The following is a 21707-nucleotide window of genomic DNA, read 5'->3' on the forward strand; positions in this document are numbered from 1 at the left end:
AAACATGTAATACAGAAAAAAAAGAATAATCATATTTTTATAGATATATTCATCCCAACGAGAAATGATTTTATTTGATTCAGTATAATGCCTTCGTCTTGGCGATGTTCCTTAAACGTTTTCTATTAGCGTGACATGAATCATGTATTATTTAAGGTGCACACGACAAGTATTACACCCATTCTTGTCGATCTCACCACGGTTATTTGTATATTGCTGGCCGATTTTTGTTTTGATGTTCAAAATTAATTATCTTGTAACAGTCATTAATCATTTCTGGTATAAAAACCGTGTAAGTTTCGATAATGCTTAACCCATGTCAGTTGAGCTTTCACCGTTCGGTTTCAACATCCGTCGTGGGATTCAAAGCAAGCGAACACAGGCAAACAGAGAAGACGTTCACTCACTGTTTAATTAAATGATAAATTACAGAGCACAGGAAAGGCCTTATTTATTTGTTGATGTTCTATATACAAGGCCATCTGCTGTAGCCACTTTGACTTAATGAGTGATTCACGTAGACTAACATTATACCGGAATTATCGATCAGTCATACTTAAACTTCAACACCGCTGCGACTACTCTTAACCAAACAGACAACTAAACAAATTCTGTACAAATTCTGTTTTCATGCTGATTATCGATCTGAACAAGCTATACTCTACGGAAACAGTAAATTTGTGATTTTGATTGTTTAAACATTGCTCATTTTGAAGACAATTATTATGACTGGAGTGGTCACACAGTAAATTTGAATTTTTTTGGAGGGAATTATTTGCTAGAGTACATTTTCTCACCTTTTCGTTATTTGCCAGTAGTGTGAACTGTAACGTAGCGGGCGAGCGGACAGCAGTACAAAAGAAAATTATGATATATTCCATATTTCTATAAACATTTATTAAATATACTACTTGAGATATAACGCGCGTGCTAATTGGTCAATTGGTGTGTTTAGATGAATTAAAGTTATGCAAACTCTCCACTGCGTCTCGAGTTTGCATAACTCTATCGAATTCACCGCCCCTTGTGTTTAGATGCATGAGATTAATATGTGAATACGGAAAAATTGCCCTATTGCTTAATTATTACACATACCCTTCTATCTCATGAAATATGCCAGCTAATTATTTTTAAACGGACGAGAAGAAACGACAAGAAATCAAAAAGAAAATGACGAAACTAAAGAAAATCATAAAATTGGACATAAAATTTTCTTAAATACTTTCTGTAGGTGATGTAAATTTTAGTCGTGCGTTTTTAAATTCGCAATAATGTTTAAGTTTTCTTTCCTTGAAAAGTTTGCATGGAAACGTTTCCTTCGAGGCAATTATGTACCGAGTAATATGACTTACTGTCTTTTACGTGATCCGAAACTTTCAATGTCATTGTCATTGAAGTTCGTGTGTGGATATTTAGTATATGGCCATGGCGTCGTTAAATAAAGGAGACAGAAATTAACTGAAGAAAGGTTATATATTTTCAATGTGTTTGAAACATATATATACCGCTTTTACTGGTCGGTAAAACGCAATTAATGGAACATGACACCCCTTGAGGGTTACGCTGTTTACGTTTGTCACGCAATCCGTCAGGATAAACAAAAGTATAATTCTGAATGCTGAATTCATGAATGAACGTTCCCTTATTTTAGCAGTTTGCACAAACACTATTCATGTCTGTATTTTAGCTACTATCTCGCGGTATAATCTAGCAAAATATCTTAGCTTCTCCTAGATTGGCCCATATATTTGTTAGCTCCGTTCATTGCCAACAAGCTCGCCACGTTGCGTCTATTTAGTTCATAGTACAGCTGTACCTATTGGTCGAACTTTGAGACACTGTCTTGCTCTATAAATCTCAATACACTGTCAGAGGGCATTATCCTGGCAGCTTGCACGAGAGTACACAGCTGTAACAATTTAGCTTGAAATGTGTATACAGTCGAACCTCCGTTGCGACCACCTCTCGTAAGCGACCACCTCTCCTCGGCAATACCAAAGATTTCCAAGTCAAATCAATACATTTGGAACCTCTTGTGAGCGACCACCTTTCGTAAGCGACTGCGACCACTTTTGGTGCTAAAAGTTTGAAATTTTCATTTGTTTTTAATCTCCCGAAAGCGACCACTGAAAGATAGCAGGGCGGAAATTGGAGCAAGACAACCCCTTAGGTTTAAAATAAAGGGGCGGTCAAATTTAAAGCTAGCTGTCTAATCCTTATTTTAAACTGAATTAAAATTCATGTTTAGCTCCCCCTAACGCGTAGACAACATCAAAAATTCAATTTGCAACTTTCGTGAGATTTCTTGCGTTCGCCTTATTAGGTAGTTGATCAGAAACGAACCATGATACTCTGAATAAATAACTTTGGGAAGCTTAAATATTTTTGTGGCTTCTAAAAGTTCTTACAGGGGTTTGAATCAGCATTGGTGCATTGGCAGTTAGTCTGTTCAGTTACCATATGGTAACTAATGAGGCTAAAGTTTGACCCAATATGGTCTAAGCTCTCGTAAGTGACCACCTCCCGTAATTGCTTACAGGAGGTTCGACTGTACACATCTTCACATTGTGTTTGACACTTTTCTCCTGTAATTGCGCGCAAAAATTCACACGTAAATGTTCTTTCTTGGCTCGAATTGCATGGTGGTTCCGAATCCACCTCTATGAGAAGTGGACATGGCGGCCATCTTCTTAATGAAACAAAAACAGGTCGATAGTATCCATTGGGCAAGATACTGGAAACATTTTAAGAATTTTCCTGATCAATTATTGACCTAAGTTCATCAATAGGCCGGAATATTAAAATGAAATATACCGCCTGCAGCGAGAGGCTGTTGTTTCACCGGTGGGATGCAACTTCACTTAGGTTATTCCTCAGAATTGCGTTGCGCATCCCTGCTGCGCACGATTTTCGAGTCATTTGCGCGCGCTCCGGCCCGTGCATATACAACATATGCGAAATGGTGGCTTTTTCTAAACGGCTTGGTTTGCGAGAAGCAAATCATTGCTTTTTTCTCGAAAACGAGTACCGGGACCTAACGATTTTTTTACTCAGTTTGAATGCAGCGATCACCTTTGTTCTATACAGTGAATATAGAACAATTTCTACTGCAGAGTAAAAAAAATTATCACTGAAAATGAGAGCATAGCTAGCACTCGTAAAAGATAACACGCGGCCTCAAGAACACTGCGCGCTTAGAATATACTGAATCCCTGCCAACTAAATAGGGGTGCCTTTATCATGAAATAAAAAACGTACATCAAATTGCTCATTAACATTGAAACAATACAACCATTGTTGAATTTACCTATTTGTCTGCCCTCACAAAACGTTAAGTGAATGATTCAAATATAAGCGTCTACCGAAGCAGATAGTTTTAGGAATTATGAGGCTTATCGAAGGTCCTCCTGCTCCTAAACGAATACCGCGACCCCACCCTTTTTTTTGTTCCCTGTCGCATTTTCCCATGCGTAGCGCGGGAGATGTTTGATAATATAAAACAGGGAGATAATCAATCTCCAGCCGGGAATTTTACAATTTCCATGTTCGATTTCTAGAATGATTGTTTTCGATAATGATTGAGAACCCACTGCTTCATAAAACCGGGTAGAAGGGTGGTGAAGTTTAATTATTTATCGTCTCCTGCTTCTCGATATATATATATATATATATATATATATATATATATATATTTGGTCTAAGTGTTATGAGTAACATTCTCAATCATCTTATTCTAAATAAAAACTGCAATAGCCTTTCTTCAGCTTTTGGTTAGTGTATGGTCTTATGTTTCATATTTTTAATTTTGGGGGTTCGACGGAGGCCCCAGCTCAGAACATTCCCCTCCCAAGAACCACCGCCAGACACTGGTTTTGCCTTTACTCGTACAATTTTTCTTGCAGTTAGGACTTCGTTGAGTTGATTGATAGCGCAGGACAGAGAATAGAAGTGCTCCGTGGTTATAAGCCTTTATACACTGTTAGAGTGGATGGTAACAAAACTGACCTCGTAAAAATCAGATTCAACTCTGACTCATCTGTCAGAAGGAAAGGGTTCCTGGCTCAATACAAAATTATAACCTGTAAGTAAAGTTTTAGAAAATAAACGCACGCTTTCACTTTTGGGCGTCGAACTTCAAGCATAGCACATGAAAGTACTGCTCAACAACTTTAATTTGAATGGTCACACCCAAGGTTACATCCACAGACTTAAAACTACTTAAAGGAGCTTAGTAACGATATTTCGAGTTATTTTGGCCACGCACAAAATTACCTGTAAATTGAAAAAAACCTTAAAATAGTATTTCGCCATGATAGAAAAATACCAAAGAGAAATGTTAAACCATAAACGAACAAGGATGGTGAAAAATTTAACTCAGATTACAAATGACGAACTTGAAAAATTCAGGCTATACTTTTCATGATGTGCGAACCGTGACGTAACTCCTTGTATAGTGAACAGTACCACATGAAAGTATACTGCTAAATAACTTTAATTTGCGTGGTCGTACACTTGGGTCGCTAAGGCTACAAGAAGTGGAGTGAACCCGGCTTTTCAAACCTTTCTAGCAAATATACTGTGCTGTTTCCAAGACTGTAAAGCGTAGTTTTCATTTTGGGTCATAGAACAACATAAGATAACAATCTTACTTTTAGGTTTGAAAGTGGTCCAAAATTTTTCACTATATATTGAGAATAACAACGATCATGTCGGCTGTTGGTTCTCCTGTCTTTTTTCTGTTCTGAAATCACGTTGATATTGAAAAACGTAGTTTGCTTTTCTTAGAATTAATAATTTATTTTCCAGTACCATGGAACACAGCAGCTCCTGGTCTGCCCTTTCTAACGCCGGCAACAGTATTGCCAACTCCTTCCGCGACTACACCGTCAATAGCATTACCAACACTAGCTTCCACATCTGTCGCAAATACGCTGGCCACAGCACTACCAACACTCTCTTCCACTCTTTTAAATACCGCAGTCTTCACGGTGGAACCATCCGCCTCCAGCAAGACACCAGCGATGTCATCTTCAATCTCACCACCTGTGATTTTGCCAACCGATGTCCAGAGGTAGGTAGAAATAAGTTCACGGATCATTGCTTTATATGACGACATACGTATACTTGGGAGTGGATAGGCGGAGTGGAGTATATTACCTATTACACAACAAGAGACTGTTTCTACTTTAGAATTTGAAGTGGTTGATTAATTTGTTTGTTGGCTGGCTGGATTGACATACAGACAGACAGACGGACGGACGGACAGACAGACAGACAGACAGACAGACTGATTGGCTGATGGACGAATGGATTAACCAACTGACTGATTGATCATGACCGACCAACCAACTGACCGTTCGTCTGACTGTCTGAATGAATGACTGAATGAATGACTGACCAAGTGACTGACTGATTAACAGACAGCCTGACTAACTAAATGAATGAATTACTGCCTGACTGACTGACCGACTGACCGACTGACCGACTGACTGACTGACGGTCTGATTGACTGACTGACGGATTCATTGACTAACTGACTGATTGACTGACTGACCGACCGACCGACTGACTGACTGACTGACTGACTGACTGACTAGCTGTGATAACTGGCTGACTGATTTGAGAATTGAGCGATTGGTGATCGGTCGGTCGGTTGGTTGGTTGACTAATCGATTGATCGTGGATTAGAGAAGACTGAGCCATTTTTCAACATGTCAGTCCTTAATTTACTGACAGATTGTCAGATCAGTTAAGTAGATGACTGTTTGCGAAGTAATAATGGATTTATAAAGGGTACAATATCTAAGTTATTCACTTACTTTTGCAGAGTACTAGTTGATTTAATCAGTTCCTTCAGCCAAATCATGCAAAAGGTAATTGATGCACTCTACGTCTAATTTTTCAAAGGACAACTTATCTTGGGTAATGAACGAATGAATGGACCTTTTTCCTTGTGCTTCATTGACCGAGAAGAAGAAGTCAACTTCCATAATTGTGCAAAAAAGAACAATTCCTAACCATTGAGTCATCTTTATCAAACAAGGTTGGGTCAATAAAGGATATCATATGGTATAAATGTAAAGAATGGCATTTTCCCTTCCAGGACACAGCTGAAGATCCAAATTCTAAAATCCCACTCGCGGCCTTGTGCATTAAAACCTGGGCACGGGAACTGTGTCCGGACTCTGGTGTGAGTAGTTGGAAGAAATTAAAAGGTGTGATCACATTAGTGACCGGCGAGAATCGTACTGGGGCACCAAGGGTGGACATAACAATAGCTAGGGTTCATTGAAATAGGGTTTATAGAAATGCTTTACAGGATTTAACTAATTTATTTTTTATAGTAATGTAAGCGCATTGCCGGAGTCTTTTAAATGCGTCCAAAAAACTTTATTATTATTATTATTATTATTATTATTATTATTATTATTATTATTATTATTGCATCACGTGACGCGTTAATTAAGAAAAATCGCACGTTCGAGAATATTGCATGGTCTGTAGCTCCAGTATCATAATTTGGCAAGTTCATTCGCGCGGTGCAGATTGCGACTTCCTCGGTATTGAACCAATTGAATGCCGTGCAATGTGTAGCATTTCGAGACATTCATCTTTCAATTCAAAAACATTTTTCTATCTATATTCAACTGACTAATTACTTCCGTCTCAGTCCTTAGGTTACACGACTTCTCGGGCAGCCGATCACTCCTGTAGAGTTCCAACAGTTTAGAAGTGAGTGAACACTACTTTGCAGCCAATATATCAACAGCAAGAGTAATGATCAGCTAATTTCTCAGTACCTTATTCCTAAACGGACGGGTTGAAAAGTAATGAGAATGGGGCAAACATCACTGCAATCAACGTCAAAGTACTCGCTGAAATAAGTTAAAATTACCATTATCTGGGGCAGGCCTTATTAAATCACTTCTCAAAATCATTAAGCAATTTTTTATTGAATTATTTGACACATTTCATGCTTTAGTTGTGATGACTAGTTCAAAGTCAGCTGGGCACACGATGTAAAATATACTCCGAAAAAAAAAAATCCAAAATTAAAAAAGCTGCTAAAAGTTTCATTTTAATCCAAATTGGCTGTTAATTAAAAGCACAGGTGCACGCGCTTTTAAGAGAACTATAAAGAAAGGTAAGAAAGGATTTTGAAATTTCGTGAGCACAAAGAAATTTAAACGACAAACAGAAATAAGCAAAGAAATCTGAGCGATTGCCAATGATCTTAAGGAATCAACCTTGTGCATGTGGATAAGGTTTAAAGACCTTCAAACTACAAACAATGTACTATGCACAAGAGCTAGGATCAATAAGGGACTAACTGAGAGGCAGAGAAACGAACAGTCCCACAATAAAATTAGCGTGGAAGAACCACAGTTAAATTCAAAAATAAAAATTGGATAGTAGAAATTTCTCGATTCTCTTAGTAAACGTAGCGCCGCAAAACGTAAACCTATGTCAAGTTAGGTCAGTCCTACATGGCCATGCAAACGGAAATTTTAAGTGAATTGTGTGTTCCCATGGCTGCAAGGTGTGCTGAATATTAATGCAAGAATGCGCTTATATTAACTGAAGACTTCATATCTTTGGCCCACAATAGTTTTCAACCACTTTGCAAAGCTAAATTGCGACTAACGTTTACAGAATGTGCATTTCTTTGGAGTGTAGTTCTTACCTTTCTGAGAAGGATTCAAACTCCATTTAGCGCAAATATACTGTCACATCGATCATTCGTTTCTCTGTCGAAGCACGTGCTTGCAAAGTTTGCCCCTGAAGAACAGTTCTGGCTGCAGATATTTGCATTTCGTAATATCTCCAGTCGTAAGGACAATACCAAACATGGGCCTGGTAGTGTTTTGTCGCAAGCAGCGAGGACGAAGCTGGAATTCTGTCGCTTAAAAATTTCAGACTTCGATCAACGTGCAAGCGAAGGACACAACACAAAAATAAATTCATAACATGCATAATTTGCAATTGAAATTTTCAAACTTTTTCGATTACGCGCTGGTATTAGTTTTCTCGTCATCTCATTGGTTAATGCTTTCTTTGAAGTTTAGAGCGGGAAGATACCTTCGCCTCAACAGAAAAAAATATATAATCGACAAAATTTTTAAAGCTATTAAATACATTGAAATGTTTCGAGGTACCTGAGCTGAAGTACTAAGATATGCCGAGTTTTCAAGAATATTTTCGATGATGTAATTCGACTAGGGCCCAATCCGGACTTCCAACTATAGTTGTAATGATGTAATGTATAGTTAACTGGTCACTCACCACTGGGGCTTTTCAGGGCCAATGTAAACAAACATTGATAAATAAATATTCAAATAAACACAACTAGGTTAAGAATCCCAACTGGCGGAGGCAGGCCCTTTGGCTTTTTACAAGCGTAGCCGAGAAGTTGAACTCGGGGCTACCGAGAACAACATCAACTAGCGGTGAGAATGGGATTTGAACCCGGGACCTACGGATTTCAAATCCGGGGCTCTAACCACTCGAATTAGGTAAATTTACTTTTTGCAGATGTCAGCCCCCAGGAAGAGATTAAAAGTTCGAAGCAACACACACTTAGTAGTGTACCATGAAATACCCTACTTGCCACGTGTATTTTATTGCTACACGCAAACCCTCCAAAAGCTACGCTCGTGTTTATACCGACAAAATACAAGTTACAAGTGGGACAAAGTACAAGTGACTCGTACGATATTCCACAGTATGTCATACGAAAAAACCATGGCATAACTAGTATGTATTCATGCGGCGATTAACTGAGTATCCTGCGAGATGGAGATTCTCTCTCTCTCGCAGGGTACTGTAACTGAGCCGGAGATTATTCTATTGAACTGAGCTATGCAACATCACTTAAATAAGTTTTAGCCAATATTTACTGATAATTCATTCATGAGCCTAATATTAATGGCCTGAGTCAAATATTAAGAAGGGAAGGAAATGAAGGCAAACGAGACAGGAAAAACAAAACGAAGCAAGTATGGCTAATATTTCTTTCATTTATAGTCATTCATCCATCCATCTATCCATCCATCCATTCGTTCGTTCGTTCGTTGATTCGTTCGCTTGATCGTCCGTTCCCTTCTTCAATCCTTGCTTCTTTCCTTAATTAACAACGAACAACACATTTTAAATGTTTTAGCTAAATAAAATTCAAGGGAAGGGAAATATGACGCATTTTCAAGAAGGGTATCCATCATACGAATAGTCCTTTAAAAACGGATAACTTTTCATCATCTCTGTGACTCGCTTTATTTGCTCGTCACTCCACACTACTTTGTCCCTCGTGACGGAAGGAGTTCCATACATAAGTTTACTGCATTTTTCAAAGTAATCCTCCGAACACGTGACACCCAAATGGTCACACAATCTCTGTAGCGTTTCCTTGGGTCTCAGCACTGTTTCGTGTCCTGGAATATCAATAACAGCATTTCCATACCGTTCCCTGATGCGTTGATTTGAAGCAGCTAAGTTAAAGTAGTGAGTAATAAACCTGTCCATTATACGTGGGGCGTTGATCTGTAAGAGGCAAAAAAGAGGAGGTCATTCTTCCACTGCAGGTCAGTGGTAGCAGCAATGATAGGCATGCATTTTGTGCAAAAGTCTAATATTTATGTCCGGAGAACACGGCATTTTATCTCGATCTCCAGCCATTTTGTGACTGCTAGAGTTGCCAAAACGACTGAAACTCGATCCTGCACAAATATAGCTATAATTGTAAAACGTAATTCTAAGATGATCCATTTTTTGAAGAGAGTTTTCATTTAGAATTGTTTCGTGTCAAATCACTTTGCGGACTATTTTGGCAACCAATCAGACTTTGGGGGTTTAACTAATAGTTCTGCATGCGCTTCTTGCTTTAAGTACTCACAAGGTATACATACACGTGTAACTCGGCGTTAAGGGACCTTTGACAGTCTCTAAAACAAATTAAAGGAGCTCAATCATGGTATTTTTTGACATATTTTGACCACATACAAAATTGCCTTTGAATTGCCGGAAGCCTGAGAATAATAGTTTACTAAGACAGAAAATCACCAAAGAGATAATAATAAACCATAAAGGAACAAGAATGGTAAGGATGGAGAAGATTAATAAGGATTACAAACGACGAGCTTGAAAAATGTTGGCTAAACTTTTAGCTCGTCTAAAAGGAATTTTTTAATGACATCCTAAAGCGGAACTTGTGCCATGTGATCAACTGTTACAAAAGACATGTCAACCAATCACAGCATGCCTATTAAGTAGTTCATAAAACTCACTTTCACTCCTGCTTCTCTCACATCGTCACGCACACGTAACCTGCGAAGCATCATGGTTGCTATGTTGTCAAAGGGGTTCCTGGTGATGTGTACGAATTTCATTGGTACTTCAACAACTTGATTGATTTCTTCTAAAATACTCATTCTGCTCGGGTCAACTAGAAGTTGAGACGTAACACCTCCTTTCTTGTCTCCGATAACCTGAGAAAAAGTCACAAAGAAATAGCTACTAAGTGAAATTGGAAGAATATAGATATTTTTAAAGCGTCGATACTCTTAATTGAATGTCCGACTTACAGAAAACTGTTGTAAATTTAACAAATTGATGTCAGCTTATCATGCGTCTGTCTTGTTATTGATCATGAATTTCGTCATAACATTGTCGAAGTAGCTGTGGGTCTGCAGGCTACTTTGACAATGTTATTTCGAAATTCAGTGTCAATGACAGGACAGACGCATTAAAAACTGACGTCAATTTGTTTTTTTACCATAAAAAATTTGTCAAATTGTCCGCGCATCGCATAAATTATAAATTCATGTGTCTGTACGCTTATTAATCAATCAATCAATCAATCAATCAAACTTTATTTAAAGAGGGTTACATTTAATAGTTATACAACTAATAAAGCTGTGGCCTCGATAAAAATAAACCATAAATGTGAAAATTAGCCAATGGGCGTGCGAGAATTTCTGCAGTTATCGTAAAAATATGTCTTGTTACCACAATAAAACTAAGTATCTCTTAGTAGATAATAGTTAGTAGACTTCTAATTATATTAAGTGTCCAATTAGTAAAGGGGGTTTTCCTCTCGGCTACCTAAATTTTGACACGTTAATAAAGTTATAATTTTTGTTGTCGTGTTGTGTTTATAAAATAAGAATTCTATATTTACATTAAGACGTGCGGAGAGACATTCAAGGGAAAAGCTATTGGAACAAGATTGATTGACATAATGTTTGTCTGTCTGAACCGGTGACTGCAGGATCGTCCGGGGGGAAATGTCATAGTTTAGCCTCGATGACGTTTTTCAGAGCTTAATGTAAAACATTTGTAAACTGCCATTATTGTTAACGACTACAAATTTGTCATTTGATGGCCTTTTCCCGTTGACATTCAGGTGGCTTTTCCCGTTGTCGATTACTTTTCTAGGTCAGCAGCTAAATATGTAACGACAAAAATTCCTGCCTATCGAGTGTCAAAGCGTTAAATTACCAACTTACCTTAATTCTCTTGTCATATTTTCCCTGCCATAAGCCCTGCACATTGTAGGTGTAGTCAAACTCTCCGCGCACCCAAGATTTTCCCGGAGGGGCTCGTATTCCAAGCCTCGCCTGGTTTATGGAACGCTGGTGTAGATGGTAAAATAAAGCATACTTTTGCAAATTTTGCTTTTTAAGTTCTGGTGACCTGTATTGTTTCCATCGTTGTAGCAAATTGTACTCATGTGTGATAACAATTTCTGGATGTGCATCCAATATGGCGCCCACTAAACTGTGACTACTACGAGGATATCCAATGAACATTACAAATGTCTCCACTCCATCGTACAATTTGAAAAGATTCTCTGGTGGATAAAGGAAAGGAGTTTCTTCTGAAAGAGACAAAAAGAAACAATGTTTGGATCAGTGAGCTGAGGTGAGCGAACTAACTGTATTTCTTACTGAATTTTAATTTTAATTTTAATTTTAATGCCATGCATTTCATAGAAAACTTTAAAGTTTTCTATGAAATGCATGGCACTAATTCAACATCTGAATTTTTTTCAATTTCAATCCATTGTCCTTTCTAAAATCTTACTCGCTCGCTAATGACACACAGATATGGGCGCAAAAGTGTAAAACTTAGAATTATAGAGACGTCTCAACAATCTCTCTTTAGCTATATCACCAGTTTAAAATTTAGGTTAGAGTTGCATTTTCACATCGAGTGTGCCAATGAAAATAAACGGTCTAAGACCCGGGCCGGCCCATTCAAACCGTTAAAACAAGTTTAGCCAAACCTGGTCGGGTAAACAGTGCTTTCTTAAGTTTTGATCGGACAGCGCACGCAGTGTGAACGAGAAATTTTCTTGCTTAACTAAAAATATACATGTTTGGCTTTTTGTTATAAAACATAGGGAGTAAATCCAACCACTCAAACAATGCAATGTTCCATAGGATTTTAAGGATAACTCTACTCTTTTTAGTCAAGAGAAAGTAAACTTGATTTACCCTTTTCTTTGGATTGAATGGTTTCCAATGGTCTTTCAATAACACGTCTTCTCGACACTGCAGTTTCTCTCTCGTTAACAAAATAACAAACCAAAAGAAAGCTTGCCAGAGACCCAAAGAGTAGCAGAAAAAGTTTTCGTCTTAGAAACATCATTCTGTTGGTGTAGAGTAAATGATCTGAAAAAAAATTAAGATGGGTCAAGTGGATCTATATTTACGCAGTTCTCACTTCAGTCTTGTGGTGAAAACGCCTGTGTGTACTGTAACTACCATTCAAATGAAACATTTTGTTTTACCTGCTGTTCTTGTTGTCAGAAACCCGTCTGATGCTGTACAAGGTGGTTCGATCATTTAACCCCGTAGATGAATCTTTCAAATGAAGGGTACTCACCATGTAGTACTGTTTATATATTTTGTTGTACAAGGTGGCGCTAAATTTTAAGTCTGTGGATCAATCCCTAGTGTGTGACCATCCAAATGAAAGCTACTGAGCAGTACTTTCATGTGGTACTGTTTATTATGTTGTACAAAGTGGTTCTAAATTTTAAGTCTGTGGATGAATCCCTAGTGTGTGACCATTCATATGAAAGCTATTGAGCAGTACTTTCATGTGGTACTGTTTATTATGCTGTACAAGGTGGTTCTAGCCTATAAGTCTGTGGAGGAATCCCTAGTGTGTGACCATTCACATGAAAGCTATTGAGCAGTACTTTCATGTGGTACTGTTTATTGTGCTGTGCAAGGTGGTTCTAGCCTATAAGTCTGTGGATGAATCCCTAGTGTGTGACCATTCATATGAAAGCTATTGAGCAGTACTTTCATGTGGTACTGTTTATTGTGCTGTGCAAGGTGGTTCTAGCCTATAAGTCTGTGGATGAATCCCTAGTGTGTGACCATTCATATGAAAGCTATTGAGCAATACTTTCATGTGGTACTGCTTATTTTGCTGTACAAAGTGGTTCTAACCTTTAAGTCTGTGGATGAATCCCTAATAATAATAATAGCTACTGAGCGGTACATCCATGTAGTACCGTTTTACACTGTAAAGGGTGGTTGCAAGTTTTTGCAGATTCTGGATGGACCGACGCATGAGAACATTAAAGTGAAAGTTATCGAGAAGCAGCTTGAAGTACTTCAATCTGTACTTTTATGTTGTGCCGGTTATTTACTTTTTTGTTTTTTTATTATATATTACGAACTTAAATTTTTCAGTTTCCATTTTTAGATCAAATTTGATACTCTAGGAGATCGAGCAATTTCAGTTTTGTCAGTGGACAAAATTGCCCTTTTTGCATTGTCTAAAAGCTTACGATATAAATGTAGTTGCCTGAAATAACACCAAAGACAATTTCCGTTGGAAACTCGAGAAAATAAATTTCAAATATCAGAGAAAATGTGCAAATTCACGGGTGAAATTGAATCGGAAGTTTCATTTCAGTAGTACCTTCAATCGTTTCATACGAACTTCAAAATGTATTTTCGATATTTGGTGTTGTTAGAAATAATTTATTTTGAAACATGAGATCATCCAAGTGCGGTGACATTTTTGCCGATAGCCGCGGAAAGTTTAAAGAGAATGTCCGGTTTCAAGTGAAAGTCCGGTTCAATCTTTCAAATGGACGGCAGAAAGGCCAATCTCGGTCAATTCATATCAGTTACGAAACTGTTTTTCGACGATGCTGTTGACATTGTGTTGAGCGGCGAAATCATTAACACGCTCGCATTCGGTTCCAAAGCTATCGATTTTCAGAGAGCGAGATAAACATTCCTGCAAGACGTCTCACGTATCTCGAATGTTGACAACGTGTTGTCAACGCTCCTAACATAAGCCAATCATATTTTTGCTTTGTGAGAGCAAAGCATAATTCAAACCCTCTGGCTTAGGCGGTAGTTTTTCCTTTCGTGCGCGTCTTTCACGCGGCCATTTTTACGGTCTCGCTAGACGGACTAAGCGAAAGAGGGGCTACTCGTAATCTATCAAAGCTGGCGCTCCTGCAACAACCACAAGCATTACCAGAGGCTGCTTACGACTGTCATGAAAACCATGTTCTTTACTGTGTATACTCTATCAGAAAAAGCCGCATCAGTTTAAATCTGCTAATACAGAGAGAGCGATGACTCTTTTTTTCGAGTCTCGAGCTCTCTAATAAGTTTAATTGATTTAGAGCAGTTTTAGCTTTATTTTGCACTTCGTGGTTGAACCTGCGATGCACTGGTCAAAAATGAAGTTTTCACTTGCTTCTCGCGATGTGAAGGGTCACGAATGATCCTTTAAAAAACATGTTTTCGCAGAATTTTCTTCGAATTGTATGGCTCGTTTTTGCAGCGGTGATGAGAGTCTCGCAGTCTCGACTTTTTCACAAAGCTGCCTAGGAGTCTCGATGTTTTGCAAGACAAAGAAAGTCTCGCAGCGCAGATTCGATTGTTTGTTTTTATTAAGGAGGTCTCAACGTCTCAGAGTCTGTAGTCTCGCGCGCGCATTTAAAACACTTTGACGTTCAGGTCTCGCATATTAAAAATTGAGGCAAGTCTCGGGCTCGCAAAGAGAAACGCTGGTCTCTCCTTCTCGCAAAGTCTATAGCGTTAAAATTTACCATGTGCAACACTAGTTTGTGATAAAATAAATGAAATGATCTGAAGACTATAGAATAGATGAACTTATACTGAATGAAGAAACGATTAATTGGCGGAACAGCGATGACTCGATTATTGGTTCGTTAAAGCGAGAAAGATAACAAAAAGGTGAACAAAAAGTGAACGAGAAAAGCGAGTTCTGAAGAAATTCGCCAGGGGATCGAAGCGATTCCGTAGTAGGATATCACTTTATTAAGGGAGCCCCCCCCCAGGGAAAGGTGACCTTTTCTGTTCGCCTACACTATATTTTATCGTGCTTTGTTACGTTTCAAGTGCGGCCGAACGTTAAAATTGAAGCAACGTTTTGGCTGGAGATTAACGTTTTGGCTAAGTTGAGTTAACTTTGGCGAACAGGATCCTCGACTTGTCTTCGGGACAACGTACGGTTCGAGGATTGTGCGAGCCATACTAGCGTAAGAGGGTAACCGTTTTTGCCATTGTCCGTGATTGTCGTTTACGTTCTATTCAACGGTCAACTAAAGTAAAGTAAACACATCCGGTCAGAAACTTTTCTACCGAAACTAATTTTGCGTTTAATTTGTGCGATGAGATCTTAGTAATCGTCGTTATACAGTATACTTCTAAATACCCCCCACTGCCGAATAAATAATGTACTTTACAGGAAATACTATTAAAAAGCTTTCATTGCTTTGGGGTATTGAATTGTTAGCATTCGTGTCTTACCTTCTCTTCCTTGCTTTCCAACTGTGAGTTGTGCTCCGGCTCAAAATACAACACTTCACTACTACTGTTCAAGCAACAGTGATATATGAAATATCACTTTACTGTCAGCATCATTATCTTCAGTGTTATTATATATTTTGAATCTCATAAATTATGCAAGAGAATTATTTTCCAAAGACGGAAGGTGGCAAGAAATGAAAACAAAACAGCAAAAAAAAAAAAAAAAAAACTAATTGGCAATTTTTTTGGCAAAAAAAAGTATTACAAAATGATACAGAAATGTTTTCATCAGTTTGTGAGGGTCACCTATAGACTATATAAGCGTTTTGTAGTTATAAGCCATTGAAACTGAAATTAAAGGTGCATATTTTTATTGAGTTCACTGTTGCTACAGTAACGTTTTGCAGCAAGGAAAAAGCCATGAAATGCTCTTTAATGATTGGGCATTTGTTGGATACCATTAAAATAATTGCAGTATCAACTTACAGCATTCATCTGTAAAAGAAGAATTGTGAAAAAAATAAATGCTGAAACAACTTTCGTTGCTGTGTAGGATCCACGGAGGTTGAAGAGGAACGAGTGAAACTAAAACCATATATAACCGTATTCATCATTACTGTTTGATTACAAATGAGTATATTGTCTATACTGGCACGTTTTGTACGATATTCATCATTAACTTTCCCTGTGACAAGTTTTACAAAATTGGATTACAAAATTGAAATATTCGCTGTCAAATATTAGCCAGCCTCGGCTAACTAGCTTTAAAATGTTGAAAACCTTGAATAACGTTCCTATGAACAGGAAACAGGAAAAAAGGATGGTTATAAGAATAGGACAGTTGAAACAGAATGCAAACAACACACTTTAAATGAATAAGCTCGAGTCATCCGAGTGTTAAGTCAGTGCGCTGCCCTCGACGCATTTTTAAAGGAGCTCAGTCGCGGTATTTTGAGTTACTTTGGCCATGCACAAAATTACCTTTAAATTGAAGGAAACCTGAAAACACTATTTTACTAAAATAGAAAAATGCCAAAGAGATAATAATAAACCATAAAGGAACAAGGATGGTCAAGGATGGAGTAGATTGACACGGATTAAAAACGACGAACTTTAAAATTTAGGCTAATTTTTTTCAAGATATGTGCGAACCGTGACGTAGTTCCTTCAAGAAGGGTATTTATCAAACGAATAGTCTTTCAGAAAAGGATAGCTCTTTATCTTCTCTGTGACTTCCTTTATTTGCTCGTCGGTCCAAACTACTTTGTCCCTCGTGACTGAAGGAGTTCCGTACATGAGTTTACTGCATTTTTCAAAGTAATCCTCCGTACACGTGACACCCAAATGGCCACACAATCTTCGTAACGTTTCTCGGGGTCTTAGCACCGTTTCGTGTCCTGGAATATCAAGAACTGCATCTCCGTATCGTTCTCGGACGCGTTGATTTGCGGCAGCTAAGTCAAAATATAATGCAATGCTTCTCTGCAGGTGACGTTTGTTGTTTACCTGTATAAGAGGATACGGATAATCACTAAATGATAGTTTTTAACCACTGACAGTAACTGCTACCCAACAATTCTGGGGCCCAATTCTGGAAATTTTGGTCAGAATGTAAAGGGTAAGACAATTTTGGTTCGACCGACCGGAAAATGTTCGAAATAAACGGAACGTTTAGTATGGTAGTCAAAAATTTCAAACCGAAATATGCGAGTGGAAAATGTTCTTACCATTTGCCATTTTTCACCGCCATCTTGGAATCATGATAAGGTCGACTCACGGAGGAAAGGATAAACTTTGAACCCGAGTGTCAGTTTTTCCCAAACAGAATCAAAATCGAAGCCGTTACTTCATTGTCACACAACTCTCCTCGAAAACGCGCTGCGTGACGAACAGCTTTGCGTCACGACCCGATATAATGATGGAAGTAAGTCTTGAGTGACAAACTGTCTGTGTAGGACCGAGACGGGGTTTCAACGCCTTAGCAAGAAATGACTGCAGCTGAGGCAATGTCCATGAAATAATTATGACTGAGGCAGAACCCAAGGTTAAATTCGCTTCTTAGGTTTTAGGGCAGTAAGCAATAGCTATAGCTAGCAATAACTAGGGCTCTGGCCTTTCTTTGTATGTAGCTAGCTTGCAATATTATCTGGCGTGGCAGTTCTCTGCTACAAAATGATCATTGACCAAGCACAACAGATCTATCACGTGCTTAATAAAACACTAACTCACTTTTGCTCCTTCTTCTCTCACATCGTTACGTTTACTCGTTGAGCGAAGCATCATGGTTGCGATGTTGTCGAAGGGGTTCCTTGTGACGTGTATGAATTTCATTGGCACTTGAACAACTTGCTTGATTTCGTCCAAAATACTTATTTTACTTGGGTCTATTAAGATCTCTGACGTACGACCTCCTTTTTTGTCTCCGATAACCTTATGAGGAAAACAAGTCGTTAAAACAGATTACGGCTAGATATATGGCTCGCGTTTAACACAAAGATTCACAACAGAAGTGCACCCTGATACAGGGCGAAAAATACGTAATGTTGGAAACCCTTATACCTTTCTTTTGAGGGTCCAACAAAGGTTTTGACGGGATGCGGGATGAAAGGAAAAATAGAGGCGGAATCGAAGAAATTTTGGGGTGCAGGATAGTTTCCGTATTTAGAGCAAGATGCGGGATTCGGGATATTCGGATGCGGGATGCGGGATGTGGGATGAAAAAACAGAAAATCACAGGTTATGGAAGACACGCAGAGAACTTAGACTCTAACCAGGCGGGATCGATAAAAACCATTCTGAGTGAGGCGGGATGGCGGGATTGCCCCCAAGAATAGTGACGGGATGCGGGATTTTGGACCCTTTTTCTATTGTTACGTTACTGATTTTAAATCAATTAAGTCATTAACCTACCTTAATTCTATTTTGATAACCTCCTTGCCATAAACCAGGTACATGGTACGTATAGGTATAATTTCCACTCAGCTTAGTGTTATTGGCGCTAGCACGTATTCCAAACATTGCTTGTCTCTTAGAAAGCTGGTGAAGGGCAGAAAATAAATTATTTCTGCGGTGGAATTTAACTGGTGAGAACCTTTTCCATTTTCCCATCAGATCGTACTCGTGTGGAATGATAATTTCTGGATGTGCATCCAATATGGCGCCCACTAAGCTGTGACTACTACGAGGATATCCGATGAACATTACAAATGTCTCCACTCCATCGTACACGTTTAAAACATTCTCTGTTGGAGGAAGGACATTTGATTCGTCTGAAAGAAACAGAAGCAATGTTTGTATCAGTGAATTGATGATGAATCTACCAAATGCATAATTGTTGATCATGGAATTTCTTTGATAAGTCCCCATAATTCAAAATTCAAAATAGACACCTCCACAAGTTATGTTGCGATGTAACTCTGAAAGAAACGCATCCTTTTTACATTCTTTCGATTCTGATAAAGTCTGTCACCGGAGAGCTCCACTGGTATTTTACTCCGGTTGCCCAGGAAACGGACTCCCCTACAAAAAGGACGGAGCTTAACTTCCTACCTTTTAGCGTACCTTTTTGAGGTTAAAAAAAACCCAACAATTTTGGTACATCTTACAGTGTTAAGCCTCAAAACGTTCACAGCATCGGAAGCTTTCGCGGTATCTTTTAGGGTATTGAGCCGAAAAAAAGACAGGAGATATTTCACAATCAACTGATTTTTAATTTTGTCTCATTTACACCGGTAACTCCTAGAGGTGAAAAAAATTCAAGCCACGCCCTCAAAACAGGATTTTTGTACCTCTTCGGGAGTTCTTCCCAAAATTTCCAACTAGCAGGCCTGTCCTTTTTCTCACCGGCTGGGAGTTCTCAGCCCCCTCCCCCCTTCCCCCCAGGGTCATTACCGTTTGCACACATCATGATATCGTTCAGTGTTTAAAGTTTGTTTTTACACACGATATTTCCTACGCACTTTAAATTCGTCAGACACAACACACCTTGTAAATATAAAACACAAAGTTGCTCCCAATATAAGAGGAACGGCTTCGACGGGTCACCAAATCACATCATAGATCATTTCGACATTTTGGCAACTGGACCGGATCCTCAGAGCATATCTCGTTCTCCCTAACATCCACTCGTGTTTCCTCACTCGTGTTTCATCACTGAACTTTTAAGAATTTACCCTGCTCCGGTAACGTGTCAGCTTCTCAATGCAACCCAATCATGACTTGAGGTAAGTGAACAAAATTAAAATTAAATTTACCATTTTCTTCGGATAGGACGGTCGGCAACATTTCCATAATATTTCTTCTTGAAAATGAAGCTTTCTTCTCAACCGTCACAAAGTACACAGCCAAGAGAGAGCTTGTAAGGAATCCAGTGATCAACAGAGGGAACCAAATTCGTCTTACTCGCATCTCACTTATATCGCAAGTCAATAACCTGAAAAACAGTTGACCGCGTAGATTTTTATATACCTTTTATTTAACGTTTAGTTGTGACTGATTCAAATAACGAGGGCATTAAACACAGCTCTTTATTTGTTAACTCTGCTACTAAATACGCCGGAGGAATTTGAAAACGGAGGTTTCACTCTGAAAATGCATCAAATGCTTTCCTTCCACTCTACACTGGAGAAATTTAAAACACGCAACACCAACAGTCACACGTTTTTCGAAAGTTGTCTTCAGTATTAGACGACAAGCACCAAAATAAATACAAAGATATTAAATTAAAGGAATTAAAGACATACACTATATCCATTCCAATTCCTCATTTTGGCCTAAACTCCTTAATATTTATACTTTCCTTCGGTGAAATTTTTTCATACTTTGCCACATCATGGAAATGATATTGCCTGACATTTTGAATTGGTAAAAAGTCAAGGTTGTTCAGACGGTTTTTCAATATTCTGTAATTTGTCATTCTTCTAAATATATTAGATTAGCTCTGACAGATTTTAATAAAAATAGGGTATTTTATAGGAATTGTATGTGGTTACAACTGAGCCAAATTTAAAAAAATTCACCGAAGGAAACGCGAGAAAATTCACTGCCAGTTTTGCTTTTTGTGCTCGTTTTGACGTCATAAAAATTGAAAAACACTGACGTTTTCCTCTGAGCGCCCGCAGATTACAGTGATTACTTGAGCTTTAGTCCTATGCGCGCGTGCAATCGTAAAACTGTAGGGAGCCATCTTAAGCGAGACTTCTCTGGTCTTTTGATCTCTAAAACGTTTCATCTCGAGTAAAGAATTGTGAAGAATTGTAAAACGTCGTATAGCGAACGGGAAGCCATCGAAACACTGTCGTAACCAGTCATCTTAGAACTTGTAAACGCAACACTTTTGCTGATACTTTGACTAAATAGTGATCAAAAACTACATCAAAGGCAATATTTCGTATGTTCTGTTGTGCGTTCTCGTTTGACACGTGAAAGACTGTTCAGACACCCCTTGAAGTGTGTGGCACAGAAAACCTTGGAAAAATCATCAAGTTGAAGTCAAGCGAACTCGGAGCGAAATCTGTCATAATCCCGATGGACGGATAGCAAAGAGAAAGACTGAATTAAAAAAAAAAGAACGAAAAAGAGACCTTTCAACAATGAATTTCACCCACTCTTACGTTTTATTTATTTATTTTTTTAGAATAACCATAATAATAATTATGTTTGAATAACGAGAATTGATACGGTAGTTGCGTTCGCAAGTTCTCCCAAAATGACTTATTTATGATAAAATGAGTAAAACTTTAGTTACCATTCCTATTTCTTATTTATTATGACAATGTTTTTCGTAATTTCACTTCGATATACATTTCAGTTCCAGACGAAACAAAAGATTACTGAAAACAAGTGAATAACGTTTCTCACGCGGAAACCACTTGCTTAATTTTGCGTTTAATTGGCTCG

General features: G+C 38.3%; 3 protein-coding genes across 3 annotated transcripts; all 3 read right to left on the bottom strand.

Moving 5' to 3' along the window:
- Positions 1-4697: 4697 nt before the first annotated feature.
- LOC149101291 (uncharacterized) lies at positions 4698-8232 on the bottom strand. The gene is made up of 2 exons (XM_089276234.1): positions 7685-8232; positions 4698-5157 (listed from the first exon to the last, which is right to left on the bottom strand). The coding sequence occupies exon 2, from the start codon at positions 5114-5116 to the stop codon at positions 4796-4798; it is 321 nt and encodes a 106-aa protein (XP_089132360.1). The 5' UTR covers positions 5117-5157; positions 7685-8232; the 3' UTR covers positions 4698-4795.
- A 767-nt stretch (positions 8233-8999) lies between these two features.
- LOC149101292 (uncharacterized) lies at positions 9000-13343 on the bottom strand. The gene is made up of 4 exons (XM_089276232.1): positions 12492-13343; positions 11502-11872; positions 10281-10481; positions 9000-9537 (listed from the first exon to the last, which is right to left on the bottom strand). Exons 1-4 carry the CDS (start codon positions 12643-12645, stop codon positions 9199-9201), a joined length of 1065 nt encoding a protein of 354 aa, XP_089132358.1. The 5' UTR covers positions 12646-13343; the 3' UTR covers positions 9000-9198.
- Positions 13344-16163: 2820 nt separating this feature from the next.
- On the bottom strand, positions 16164-20847 carry LOC149101293 (uncharacterized). Its single transcript, XM_089276426.1, has 4 exons — positions 20063-20847; positions 18720-19078; positions 18039-18239; positions 16164-17315 (listed from the first exon to the last, which is right to left on the bottom strand). Exons 1-4 carry the CDS (start codon positions 20214-20216, stop codon positions 16977-16979), a joined length of 1053 nt encoding a protein of 350 aa, XP_089132552.1. The 5' UTR covers positions 20217-20847; the 3' UTR covers positions 16164-16976.
- Between the last annotated feature and the right edge of the window lie 860 nt (positions 20848-21707).

Source organism: Orbicella faveolata, unplaced genomic scaffold, assembly GCF_042242905.1.
Source record: "Orbicella faveolata isolate gen_17 unplaced genomic scaffold, um_ofav_v1 contig_4, whole genome shotgun sequence".
Taxonomy (NCBI): domain Eukaryota; kingdom Metazoa; phylum Cnidaria; class Anthozoa; order Scleractinia; family Merulinidae; genus Orbicella; species Orbicella faveolata.